The 13,409-nt window shown below is 46.1% G+C and overlaps 1 protein-coding gene across 3 annotated transcripts in view; it reads right to left on the reverse strand.

Moving 5' to 3' along the window:
- LOC119968901 (suppressor of tumorigenicity 14 protein homolog) overlaps window positions 1-13,409 on the reverse strand; it is a 105,904-nt gene that overhangs the window by 65,646 nt on the left and 26,849 nt on the right. For 2 of the 3 annotated variants that reach the window (XM_038801873.1, XM_038801872.1), the window contains 2 exons: window positions 12,552-12,751; window positions 12,107-12,145 (listed from right to left, as the gene is read on the reverse strand). In XM_038801873.1, the coding sequence (XP_038657801.1) occupies window positions 12,107-12,145; window positions 12,552-12,751 (239 nt within the window). The remainder of the gene's footprint in view (window positions 1-12,106; window positions 12,146-12,551; window positions 12,752-13,409) is intronic. The other variant, XM_038801874.1, reaches the window with a different exon arrangement.

A 13,409-nucleotide genomic window follows, 5' to 3' on the forward strand; every position in this document is an offset into this window, starting at 1 on the left:
CACCTCTGGACTCTTCACCACCCCTGTTTTCAGAACCCTGGACATAACATCCGTGAACCCCTGCCAGTACCCCCTGAGTTTTGGACATGCCCAAAATATGTTAACATCTGGTGCACCTGTCCTCCAATCCGAAAAATGTACTCATCCGGGCCACTGTCATGTGGGCCTGGTGAATGACCTTAAATTGAATCAGGCTGAGCCTGGCGCATGTTGCGGTCGCGTTTACCTTGCTCAACGCCTCTACCCATTTATCCGAGACCCTCCCCTCCTCCACTGGACACTACCCTGTCCTGGATCCCCCTGAGTGGCAGGCGTGGGAAGGACGGAATCTGTCTGCGTAGAAAGTCCCGCACCTGCAGGTATCTGAACTCATTCCCTCTCGCCAGCCCATATTTCTCCTCTAACTTCTTTTGGAAGCTCCCTTCCAAAAACAAATCCCCCATCCTCTCAATCCTAGCCCTCTGCCATGTTCGGAACCCACCGTCCATATTCCCCAGGACAAACCAGTGATTGTCGCAAACTGTCGCATCCCATTCCCCCCACATGCCTTCTCCATTGGCCCCAGATCCGCAACGTCGCCACCACTATGGGGCTGGTGAAGTATCGTGCCGGCGGGAGTGGCAGGGGCGCCGTAACCAGGGCTGCCAAACTGGTCCCCCTGCACGAAGCTGCCTCCATCCTCCCCCAAAGCGAGGCCACTATCATTTCTAATGTGCTCCTATTTTCAGATATCGTTTAAAGTGGCAAAAGGTTTAACACGCTCTCCATAACAAAGTGACAGAAGCAAATCATAAAACTGTTGGAGCAGGAGGAGGCCATCCAGCCCATCGTGTCTGCACTGCCTCGTCGAATGAGCAATTTACCGGGTACCATTCCACCACCTTTTCCCATAACCTTGCATATTGTTCCTTTTCAATGACACTTCAATTCCCCTCTGCCTTACTCTCAGCAAGTGCATTCTGGACTTTAACCACTTGCCGTGTGAAAAAGATTTTCCTCATGTTGTATTGCTTCCTTTGCCAATTATTTTAAATCTTTGCCCTTTCATTCTCGATCCTTTCACAAGTGGGAATAATTTCTCCCATCTACTCTGTCCCATCCCTCATGATCTTGAAAACCTCTACCAAGTCTAAAATACAGGTCTTACAATGGTCCAAGTAATACCATGATTTTGATCAACAAGGTTGAATTAATTTGTTATTGTACATTTTATAACTGTTAAACATCAAAGAAACTACACTGCCTTGCAACTTCAGTCTTAGAATTTATCAATAGATTGTACAGCGTATTGATAGATTTCTGCATTTTTTCACAGACTGGGTAATGCGGCATGTTTCCAAGCATTTTTTAAACCTTGTGAAATCACTAACTTTTTCACCAGGGACTATATTATTGGCAATTTACAAATGCTGGTTTGTTCACTCACATGAACCTTTCAGAGGTCCGCTACCCTTGGAAGCTGTTCAGCCATGCGCTCCTATCCACTATCAGGTTAAGTTTTTCCAGGATCTATTTCAATTTGCTCAACACAAATCAACCAAACCTGGCTCCCAGTCCCACTCACATTGGCTCTCTGAATGTTACAATTTTCATGCAGAAATCAACAAGCTGAAAGGCAACGTGTACCAAAACTTGCACAGGCCAGAATATGAAGTAGTGTTCTGAAATACTATACAATATTTAAAATGGTATGTTTGTTTATTTAAAAATAAACATTAAAAACAATGGAAATCTAGACTCCAGAGTGTAAAAGACTATGATTCATCGCCCATATAAGTTGATCGCATGCTTTAGGGAACATTCAATTTCTTCCACAATTTCCCATGAAACAAAACATTCAGCGCCCTTATTAAACATCTCTTTAATTTTTCATTCTGTTTCTTAACAAATATTGAACTAGTACCTTTTAAAAGTGCCAAACTGACCCAAATACCCAATTCCGGTGGGAAATGATAACCAGGAATTTCCTCGATGGGTTCTCCCAATCGGCCACTAAACTCCAGTAGAACATTAATGGAAACTACTGATAGACGAGCAAATGAGGTTTCTGACAATCTTCTTCCAAAGTAATGCCGGCCAATGTGAAGAACTTCTCAGGAAATTCCAGCAGAACTTTTTAAAATCATGAGCCTTGATTGGGGCTTGAGAGTTTTGTAATTGCACCCTCTGAACACAAGGCAATTAGCTCGGCATGGGACTATTTTCTGTTGCTTATAAATAACTCTCCCAATAAGTGGAGAAAGTGGCATTTAAATCCCAGAAGAGATTCTGCCAGTCTTTCACTGGAGTTATGGGTGGACATTGATAGCAGCCCCAGTACTGTTACGTCCTTCCACTGACATTCATATTACAATCGTGGCAGATTGAACCATTATTGGATTAAAACTGTCTTGTATCCTGGAAGTTACTACCTCTTGAAGTCTTTCATGATTATAATTTGATACTCAGGGCTGTAGAGGATATTGATTCGCTCTAAACTGCATCAAGTCATATGCTGATAGAGCGTGAAACAATTATCAGCTCTCAGGGGCGTCTAAGACATGGCAGAGTGAAGGAGAGATGAAGAAACTATCTATTAATTTTCTAAAGATGCATGTACAGCAAATGCTGTTTATATTCTCTTCACCAATAGCAACTTACTGAAAATCACTAGTGCACATTTATTTTTTTTATACTATACAAGATTTATACACATATCTAGCTTTAAGGAAAAGATTAAATCAGCAAGTCAGGAATTTTGAGTATAATCTATACCCTGCTCCTAATAATTATATATTATACGATCAAAATTGTGACACAACAGCAAACAATAAAACATCAGTTAAGATTGCACATAGTAAATATTTGTTATCTCAGTACAATCCATGCTATTCTGTTTTTAATCACACAATTAGCTTGTTTGTTCTCAGTGTAAAACACGATGGATTCATAAAGTAAACACAGCTGCAATATGGAATTTTCGCCACTTAGACTTGACAAAAATGTTACCGATTACTTGGACTGAAGACTGTTCATAACTGAAACTGCCGAGCACTATAATGACTTTAGTATCAACATAGCTGGTTTAATCAGATTGCTAATAGCTTTTACTTAATGACCTGCTTAACTTGAAACAATTGATAAATTGATGGACTATTGCCAAACTTACTACTGGACTGTGTAGTGGGTTTAAGTTACTGGGCTGCGTAGTGGGTTTTAAGTTACTGTTAAAAAACAATGTGGTACGTGGCAAACATATTCAAGCAACTGAAAAACCATTTACAAAACTGACTTCACTGTAATTTGATGATTTTATGTCATTTGATAATTGTTTTTTGTCTGTAAATCCTCTTCTTTTTATATCAGATGTTGGAGAGAGGAGGAAGTTTTAGTATTCATTGTTAACAAGAGGGAGAGAATTCATTTTCTCGCAGTTTTAGGGTTATGGTGTTCGGGCCGGAAAGTGGAGCTGAGTCCACAAAAGATCAGCCATGATCTCATTGAATGGCGGAGCAGGCTCGAGGGGCCAGATGGCCTACTCCTGCTCCTATTTCTTATGTTCTTATGTTTTGATCTTAGTTACTATTTTATATACTCAGTAAAACATGACCATGGCAGCCACCAACCTAGTACCTGAAAGAAAATGACTTGGGTCTGAATTTAACACGCGTGTACACGGCAGGTGGGACCGAAAGGGGCTGTGTGTCTTAGTTCTCCACCCCCCTCACCCAGATCAATTATCTATCGCAATATTATGCTGGCAGACCATTTAAGTGGCAGCCAGCGTTAAACGCGTCCGAATAGGGTCAACGGGGCAGGCAGGTGTGCGGCGAGCACCAAATTCAATGGTTACCTGCCGAGAAGTTTAAAGGTGGCCATCAGAGATGACTGAAGGCAATGGAGGATATAGAGGGAGGTCTGCGCAATGGCAGCTGAAGCAGCAGGAAGATCCTGCAGGCGGGAGGGCACTTTCAGTGGGCAACAAGCCCCCTGTTAGCCTTGTGGAGGCAGTGACAACCAGGAGGGACATCCTCACGCTGAGGGATGGAAGAAGGCAGCCACCCCACCTCACCAAGGAGGCCTGGGCAGAGGTGGCAGCTGAGGTCAGTGAGTACGATCTGGTCCATCACACGTGGATACAGTGCCGGAAAAGATTCAATGATCTCTAACGCTCAGCAAAGGTGAGTTTGGAGTGGGCATTGAGCAGTGTAGGGGGATTGAGGAAGGGTGCACATCCGTAGTTGCACTCAAGGGTTAAGGCTGGAGAGACGATCTGGGTCCATCAAAGGTATTGGGAATGTCCACATGTCGTGTGGGAGGGAGGTGTGGGACAGCATGGTATGGTGATGGAGGTGGAGGGTTGAGTACTCGGTGGAGCTCTGCACTTACTGATAGGAGAAACACAGCCATAACAACTGATTTGCCCAACCTGGCAATCCTCACTAGCCATGAACAGGGAGCCTTGGGACTCGAGTGCGATCACTGAGCCACTGTGATGCCATTGATATATCACTCACACCAGACTGCATTTCAAGGACACTGACTGTGTTATATGGCTAATGGTTCAGACCGATTGTTTTCCTCCCTCAGATGAGCCATCCATCAGAGCTAACCAGGAGGCTGGCACCCTCCATTGACACCACAGCAGGCTTTTATGGCAGATGCACCTTCAGCACATCCTCTCTCATGACCAAGTACCAATGCAGATACTGGCATGTCAGTGGGCAATAGTGCGTCAGCTCAGTTGCTGCACAGTGGTGAAGGCACATCACACTGACTTCAGAAAATGGTGGCGGCAGGGTGTGTCCAGGGAGCCAGTAGTCAGAGACCCAAGACCATGCTGAGTCCAAGGAAGACGATGGGCCTCTGGAGTCGTCAATTAGGCGGCAAATTGCTCGATGTCCAGTGGGATGCGCGGGGAGATCTGGCAGAGATCCCCAAGGGTCTGCATGCCATGGTCTCGGTTATGGAGGAATTCTTGCAGAACACGAGTGTTGCAGTGACCCTAAGCTCCAAGCAGACAGCCTCATCCTTTGAGAATGGTGACGCTCATGGATAGGAAGCTCCTGGGACAAATGAGGGGTTCCTGAGATTGCGTTCGGACCAGCAAGCCCTCACAAGGCAATTGCCTCACTGCCAGTGTGGGAGAAGGATGCCACACTCAGTCTCTCAACTAGATGCCCATCCTTCAGTGGTGAGCAGGGAGGTCCATGAGCTGGCTGTCATCTTTGGGGCCTCCCCTCACAGTGCCCCGGACAAAGGCAGCAGCTCCTCCACCTCTGTGCCAGTCACCACACTATCCTCCGAGAAAGTGGTCACTGAGGAGTTCCCAACGATGTTGCTCAGCGCACCCTTGCAGGTGGAGCCTGCTCAGGCCCCACTGGCCAGAGGATGACCGCCAAGGCTATCGGGGGCTGATAGTTCGCAACCTGCCTCTAATGCTGCTATCAGTGGTGGGAGGACTAAGATATAGCAACCATGGCATCAAGTGTTTAAATCAGTTCCAATTGGATGTTTTTGTTTGTTGCACATGAATGTTATAAAGAAAAATGGCCACTTGCTCATAAGCCCCGGGTGTCCTGTGTATTATGTGGGTGCATGCCTCATCAATATCTGGTGAAAGACGGTTGGAGCAGCAAACTTTATTTAAAGTTGGTGCAGCAAACTTTACTAAGGCAGTGGTGTGACATAGGGCTCAAGGTATGATTATGCATGAGATATTCGGGAGGGAGGTGATGCTAATGGACTCTGAAAGAATGCAAACTTTGGCAGCAGAGCTGAAGGAACATTGAATCAAGGCCTCCCTGGTGTCCCTGCCTCTCTGCAGGTTCTTCCTTTCATCCTTGCCATCTGCCTAACCTGGCTCTGCATCCGAGTCTTCATTGTATTTCTCCTGTGAGGCAGATGCACCTACCTCCAGTGCCCCCCCCCCCCCCCCCCCCCCCCCCAATCACACCACCAAAGAGCACAATTATGCACAAAGACAAGGATGATGAGCGACGATCGCTTTGGCAGATATTGCAGGGCACCCCTGGAATGGTCTGTGCATCGGAACCTCATTTTCAGCAGTCCTCTCCACCACCACCCCTATGGAGACAGGGCAGCGATTGTATCTCTCCTATGCCTCTGTTCACAGGTGCCTGAATGGCATCACCAACCACCTTTCAAGAGATACCCCTCGTCAGCCAACAACCATCAGTCAAGGCGAGCCTTAGGAGCGAACAGGCTGGCCACTTGAGTGTGTCTCAATCTGTAGGCAGCGTGGGAACTGCGAGGTACTGCACAGATTTGTAGAATCTGGGTCCTGTGTTCATAAAATAACTGAAGATTCATGGAGTGAAACCCCTTTCTATTGACAAAGGCTGGTTGGTACCTTGGTGGCCAAATGGGTGTAATCAATGGCACCCTGAATGTGGGGAACTCTGCAATGGCAACAAACCCTCTGGCCCGATCAGCCTGGCTGGCTTGGTCCATCAGGAAATGGATCAATGTTCTCACCCTCCTGAACAGTGCGTCAGTCACCAGCTTAACACAGCCGTGTGCAACTGACTGGCAGATTCCTCAAAGATCACCCACCGCCCTCTGGAAATCCCTGAGGCACAAAATCCAAGGGCTACAGTGACCTTGAGAGCCACAGACATTGGGTGTCCGCCCACACAGTTGGATGCTACCTCTGACCCACTCATGTGGCAGTTGGTCATCATGGTTTCTCTTGAAAGCTGGAGCCTGCTGCGCCACGGATCTCTGACATGTTGAGGTAGTTTGATTGCTGCCTGTACACCCTGGCAGCTGGGTAGAAGCGTCTACTGTGGGGCCGTCCTCCTTGCCCTCCCAGCAGGCCTTGAGCACACTGTGCCATCAGCTCTGCTCTGAGGTGATGCCTGCGAACACCTGGTCTCCTCTCTCTTTGGCCCGTCTTTCTCCTCAGAGGAGGTGCTCCGTGCTGAGGACACTATACACGTCTGCAGAGTTGCAACTGGAGCTGATCCATGCACAGAGGGTGCCAGAGGGCCACAAATCTCAGATGCCAGAGGACAGAAATATGCTGAAAGCTCCAGACTACAAGCTCGAAAATGCTCCAAACCCTTAACAAAGTCCCCAAAACTCCCTACTCCTCAGACTGCCTTTGCTCCAGCCCTTATACCCACCCTTGGATGAGAAAACTGCAAAATCTGATTGGCCATCTACCAGTGTTGCCTGTGCGCCAACTTAAACATCACGCCGGCATCATAATATTCAGGTCGATTACAGTTTTAATCCTCCCAATGAGCTCCCCAATTGTCAAGGGGTGCACAACCGATTTTTGCTTGCATCCACCGACCAAAATATCTGCTCGAGTGCACAATGACGTTGGGATGTGCGCCACCTAATGTCTTCATGTGTGAAATTGCACTTCTGGGTTGGGTACGTGCCAGTCCAGGCAGTGTAAAATTGTTCCCTTGCATTTTGTTTAGCACATCTCAGAACTACCACAAAGAGCTTCATGTTGTTTTCTTTTTGACGTGCAGCCTCTATTCTTCCTCCTTCAAGTATCATGCTCCATTAGGGTAATGGTGACCATGCACTACCACTGGATTGGTCCATGCTTCTGAAGTGGTCTCTGCAGTCTGGCTGACCAGGAAACGCTCCCACACTTACTGGTTGCCATCCGGAGCAGTGGAAGGATTTACAGGCTGATAATCAACCTGTTTGGCCATATTATGAATACACCTTCTGTGGCCATCAAGTCCTGAACTGAGACTTGAACCCAGAGCTTCTGGCCCAGAGGTAGGGCTGCTACCACTGCACCATCAGGCCTCCCATGCAGTCTCTATTAAGCAAGCAGATGTGACAACCAGCCTGCAAACAGTCAGACCCCGCCAACAACATTGACAAATTAATCTGTAAAAAATAATATGGGATTTGGAATCCTGGAGATATATGATGAGTTTTCTAACGGTTTAATGGAATATACTATAATAATATTAATTACTTGTTACCAGACAGATAGGAAATATTTTAAAGGTATATTATATTTTACATTACTTGTTCAGCAATCATTTTAATGTGCATGTTATAATGTTGCCTATGTCAGTATTAAGAAGTAATTATATAAGCACAACAAACAGTAGAGTTACATGAAATGAAAATCGCTTATTGTCACAAGTAGGCTTCAATGAAGATACTGTGAAAAGCCGCTAGTCGCCACATTCCGGCGCCTGTCTGGGGATCAGTTGAAACACTGTGGTTTGGAGCATTTTGAGCACCTGAGATTTGCGTCCCTCTGGTACCCTCTGTGCACAAGTCAGAGTTGTTCTTAAATTGATGGACTGCACTATAAATCTCTCTTGCAAGATAGAAAAACTAAATGCGAAAAGCTTTATCATTCACAGGATGTGAGCATCGTTGGCTGGGCCAGCATTTATTGCCCATCCCTAACTGCCCTCCATTTCAGAGGGCATTTGAGAATCAAGCACATTGCTGTAAATCTGAAGTCACATGTGGGCTAGACCAGGTAAGGATAGCAGATTTCCTTCCCTAAACAACATTAGTGAATTCAAATTTCACTATCAGCCATGGTGGGATTTGAACCTGGGTCTCCAGATCTTGCCCTTGGGTCTCTGGAATATTAGTCCAGTGACAATACCACTATGCCTCGGGTGACTGCAGTGACTGTGGTGTTTGCACTTTCTCCCCGTGTCTGCGTGGGTTCCGGGTGCTCCGGTTTCCCCCACAGTCTTAAGATGTGACGGTTAGGTGGATTAGCTAAGCTAAATTGCCCCTTAATATCCAAAGGTGTGCAGGTTAGCTTAAAGGGTTATTGGGGGTGGGGGAGTGGGTTTGGGTGGATTACTCTTTTAGAGGGTCGGTGCAGACTAGATGGGCCAAATGGCCTCCTTCTGCACTGTAGGGATTTTATAATTCTATGCCACGCCTTCCCCTGCATAATAACAGGAAAAAAACAAGTTCAAGTGAAAAAATATTTCAAAAACGGGAATGAGGAGGCTTGTCAGCTAGAACACTTGACAAAATGTCGATATACTTTTATAGTTGTGATAAAGCAGAGTACTGCAGCGACACAATGTGGTACTGCTCCCCTGTGCTATAGTACTACATGGATTCACACCTACAATTCAAGAGACATAGGCAAGATCTGGGAACAGTTTACTCGCAGCTAGGAGCGATACCCAAAAGAGACAGGCTGAAAAATATTTAAATTGGAATAAAGGCGGTCATGCTTCTTTATTTGTTAAAATGCAGATATTTGGAGTCTCCAATGAAAAGCTGTAGTCCCTTGTGCAGAGACCTGGCTAGTTTACCATGAAGCACTGCCGAGTACTAATGTTTGAACCGTACCCCTCCATATTCTCAGACATGCAGCAACAGCTCCTAGGCAGGCTGTCCAATGCCTCCAATAATTGTTGCTGAATGGCAAAAGGTTTGCTTCCTTAGGGTGAGCCCCAAAATTGTCATTTCTGTACTCCACCACAAAGTAAGGTCCAGGGCCTACCCTGGGACCCACCCTTTCCTCTGGTCACTGCACTGCTCACTTGGCTCTATGAATCACCTTGCACCTCCCCTTCCAACTCACTATCTAAGCCAATTGGGATGCTGATTTCTGTATTGTTGATTGTGAGGGATGGAGCCAGTGATGGTGCTCCTTCTAGCAGGCTGCTTCCCTTTCAGTCTTCCCTTGTGGGTCCAAGTGACGGGAAGAACCTGGAGTAACAGGAAAGGAACAAGGGTTAGAATGGCATCAAATAGGTTATCGAGCAACAGATAGCAGGGAGCACCAGGATGCCTCTGTCTATGTGTCCAAGGGAAAAATTAATGGCAAATTGTTTTAAAAAGTAGACAACCGTAATCAAATTTGCTTCCAGCCTTGCCATTCCATAACTCCTGAGCTGTCTTCATCCTATAATGTGTTCAGATTCTTCCTCCATCTACGTGTTGTAAGCTGACCTCCCTCCTTATGTTGTGAGCCACCTGACCTGCAGTGAGTTACAGTGGGAATCTTGTACTGTTCAGCACGTTCATCCAGAGTATACGCTGAGAGGGCAAAGCAGCAAGTTGGGGGAATGATAGGGGAGGTGGTCATGTGCAACAAAATGCCTGCAGCAAAGAAAATATATATTTTTTTTTTAAATACACATTTTATTGAGGTATTTTTTGTATTATAACAACACAATAAACAATGTACATGAAACTATAAACATAGTGCAAAAGCTGTCTCCCTCCCTTACAGGTCCCACCTTTATTAACCCCCCAATCCAAGCTAAACTAACACCGTCCCCCCCTTCTGCTGACGATTAATTTTCCGTTAAGAAATCGACGAACGGTTGCCACCTCCGGGCGAACCCTAACAGTGACCCTCTCAAGGCGAACTTGATTTTCTCCAAACAGAGAAAGCTAGCCATGTCCGATAGCCACATCTCCGACTTTGGGAGCTTTGAGTCCCTCCAAGCTAATAGTATCCGTCTCCAGGCTACCAGGGAAGCAAAAGCCAGAACGTCTGCCTCTTTCTGCTCATCCTCCTCCCTCTTCCGACACCCTGAAAATTGCCTCCTCTGGACTCAGTGCCACCCTTGTTTTTAACACTGTGGACATGACATCTGCAAACCCCTGCCATAATCCCCTAAGCTTCGGACATGACCAGAACATGTGGACATGGTTCGCTGGTCCTCCCGCACTTTGCATACCTGTCTCCACCCCAAAGGATCTGCTCATCTGGGCCACTATCAGGTGAGTCCGGTGAACGACCTTGAATTGTATCAGGTGGAGCCTGGCACATGTTGCGGACGCGTTGACTCTACTCAACGTGTCCGCCCATAGACCATCCTCTATCTCTCCTCCCAGCTCCTCCTCCTACTTGCGCTTCAGCTCCTCAGTCTGCATCTCCTCTGACCCCATAAGTTCCTTGTAAATGTCCAAGACGCTCCCTTCTCCTACCCACTCTTGGAAACTACCCTGTTCTGAATCCCCCTTAGCAGTAGGAGCAGGAAAGTTGACATCTGTTTATGTAAGAAGTCCCGCACCTGCAGATACCTGAATTAGTTTCCCCTCGCCAACCCAAACTTCTCCTCCAGCGTCCTCATACTCGGAAAGCTCCCCTCTGTAAACATATCCCCTATCCTCTCAATCCCTGCTCTCAGCCATATCCGGAATCCCCCATCCATACTTCCCGGGGCAAACCGGTGATTATTACAGATTGGGGACCAGACCGATGCTCCCTCTGCTGCCACATGTCTCCTCCATTGCCCCCAGACTCTCAGGGCCACCACCACCACGGGGCAGCAAGGAAAATATTAACAGAAGAATAAAAGGCTTTGTTGGTGTGACTGGGTGAACGGATGTTACTTAGTTTGCAGACATCAAAAACAGCAAGTGTATGAATGTAACAAGAAGGAATAATGGTGCGGCAACTTACTGTAACTGAAGAAGGTGGGTGTGAAATGGAAAAAATAAAAGTTTGGGGTGTTGCGGTGTGGAGCAGAAACTGCTAACGCAAGGTCCAATGCAGAGAAATTGAGACAGCAAAACATCATTCTCATCCTTGCAGATTGTGGAACCTCTTGCAGCACTGAACCCACCGTCCATGGGAATGATCATCCAGCATTTAACGTTAAACCTCTTCTATCCAGGTTTACTTTTGAGTTTGTTTATTGATTCCGGTACCATTTGAGCAGAAGAGGACTTCACCTCCTCCACGTGGACTTCCACTGTGTTGCCGAAGCTCAGAGCTCTGGTCTTTGACATCCTCTGCTGCTGTGAACAAATCTCTGCACCAGCTCTGGGTGACATTTCAAGAGATGTATTAATTTGCCTTCTAACTTTTGTGCCAGAACCAGTCACAATTCTACCCCAGTCCCATCCAAATTGCCCAAATAGAAAAAGTTCTGGTTACTATGGCAAAGTAATAAAACCTAACTGATTTAATCGTAAGCTACATAAGTAGAAAATTTAATCAGACAAATTAATGATGGAGTCATCTGAACCAATATACCATTTGGCAATTGACCCCATTGATAACAATCATGCTTTAGTGTCTTGGTATCCATGTAAATATGCAGTTTTTAAGAATGTTATATCTGTCTGTCAATGGGATAGATGCACTAATGATAATAGTAAGGTTTGAAAAAGTTCTCACCTGATTTTACTGTCAAGTCATATTCTTCAGATCCTGAAGCTGCAAAAAGTTTAAAAGATAGTGATTAGCACTGCTACCTGACAACACCAGGGACCCGGGTTCGATTTGAACCTTGGGTGACTGTGTGAATTTTGCATCCTCCCAGTGTTCAGTGGGTTTCCTCCGGGTGCTCCGGTTTCCTCCCACAGTCCTGAGATGTGCAGGTTAGGTGGAATGGCCTTACTAAATTGCCCCTTGGTGTCCAAAGGTTGGGTGGGTTATGGGGATGGGTCGGGAGAGTGGGCTAGCTAAGGTCGGTGCAGACTCAACGGGCTGAATGGCCTCCTTCTGCATTGTAGGGATTCTATGACTGCGGTGAGATCTGAAAAGAATACACACAGAAGGAGAAATTTGAATAAATAGGGCTGCTGCACAAATCTTCAATTTACATGAGTAGAAACACTACCAAACAGCTCAACTGTGTAAACATCAAAATCTTCTTCGTTGGAGGATATCTCTTCAGAATAGTTCAGCATGGGCACTTTCAGTTTTTTTCCATTAACTTGTTGCAAGTTAGATGTGGTTGCATTTTTGATGTAGTGTGCTATATTCTCTGGAGCTGAGAATTTACTCCAATAATAAGCCCGGAGTCCTTCTTCTCCTTCACTGCAACAGTAACAGAAGAGCAACGGGTGTCAGAACATTCACACGTATGCAACAGAAAACAACTCCATTCACCAGGCAGAATTGCCTTAAAAACTGGTGACCAAACACTGGCAGCATATTTTCAAATGTTATGCCCCTGATACTGGGCCTTTCATATCACATAACATGTGTTTTCCTAGAAAAAGCAATGGTTACCAAGGCAAAGTAATAAAACCTAACTGATTTAGTCGTAAGCTACATAAGTAAAAAGTTTAATAAGATTAATGGTGGAGTCACCTGAACCAATATACCATTTGGCAATTGGCCCACTAGGACCATATCTAATATTTTCTTTTCATTTTGGACCCAGTGAGCCAAAGAAAAACATTTTGACTTAAAACCTTGGGCGGGATTCTGTGATCCTTACGCAAAGTGTTGATTCTGTGATCCTGACGCAAAGTATCAACACAGCCTTGGGATCAGCAATTCTGGCCCCTACAGGGGGCCAGCATGGCACTGGAGCAGTTCACGCCGCTCCAGCTGCTGATCCCGGAGTCAAATGACCGCCGCGGGATCCGCGCATGCGCAGTGGCACCAATGCACACATGCACAGTGGCACCGGTGGCAACTCGCGCACGCTCAGTGGCTTCCTTCAACGTTCCGGTCCCAACACAACATG

Source organism: Scyliorhinus canicula, chromosome 7 (assembly GCF_902713615.1).
Source record: "Scyliorhinus canicula chromosome 7, sScyCan1.1, whole genome shotgun sequence".
Classification (NCBI taxonomy): Eukaryota; Metazoa; Chordata; class Chondrichthyes; order Carcharhiniformes; family Scyliorhinidae; genus Scyliorhinus; species Scyliorhinus canicula.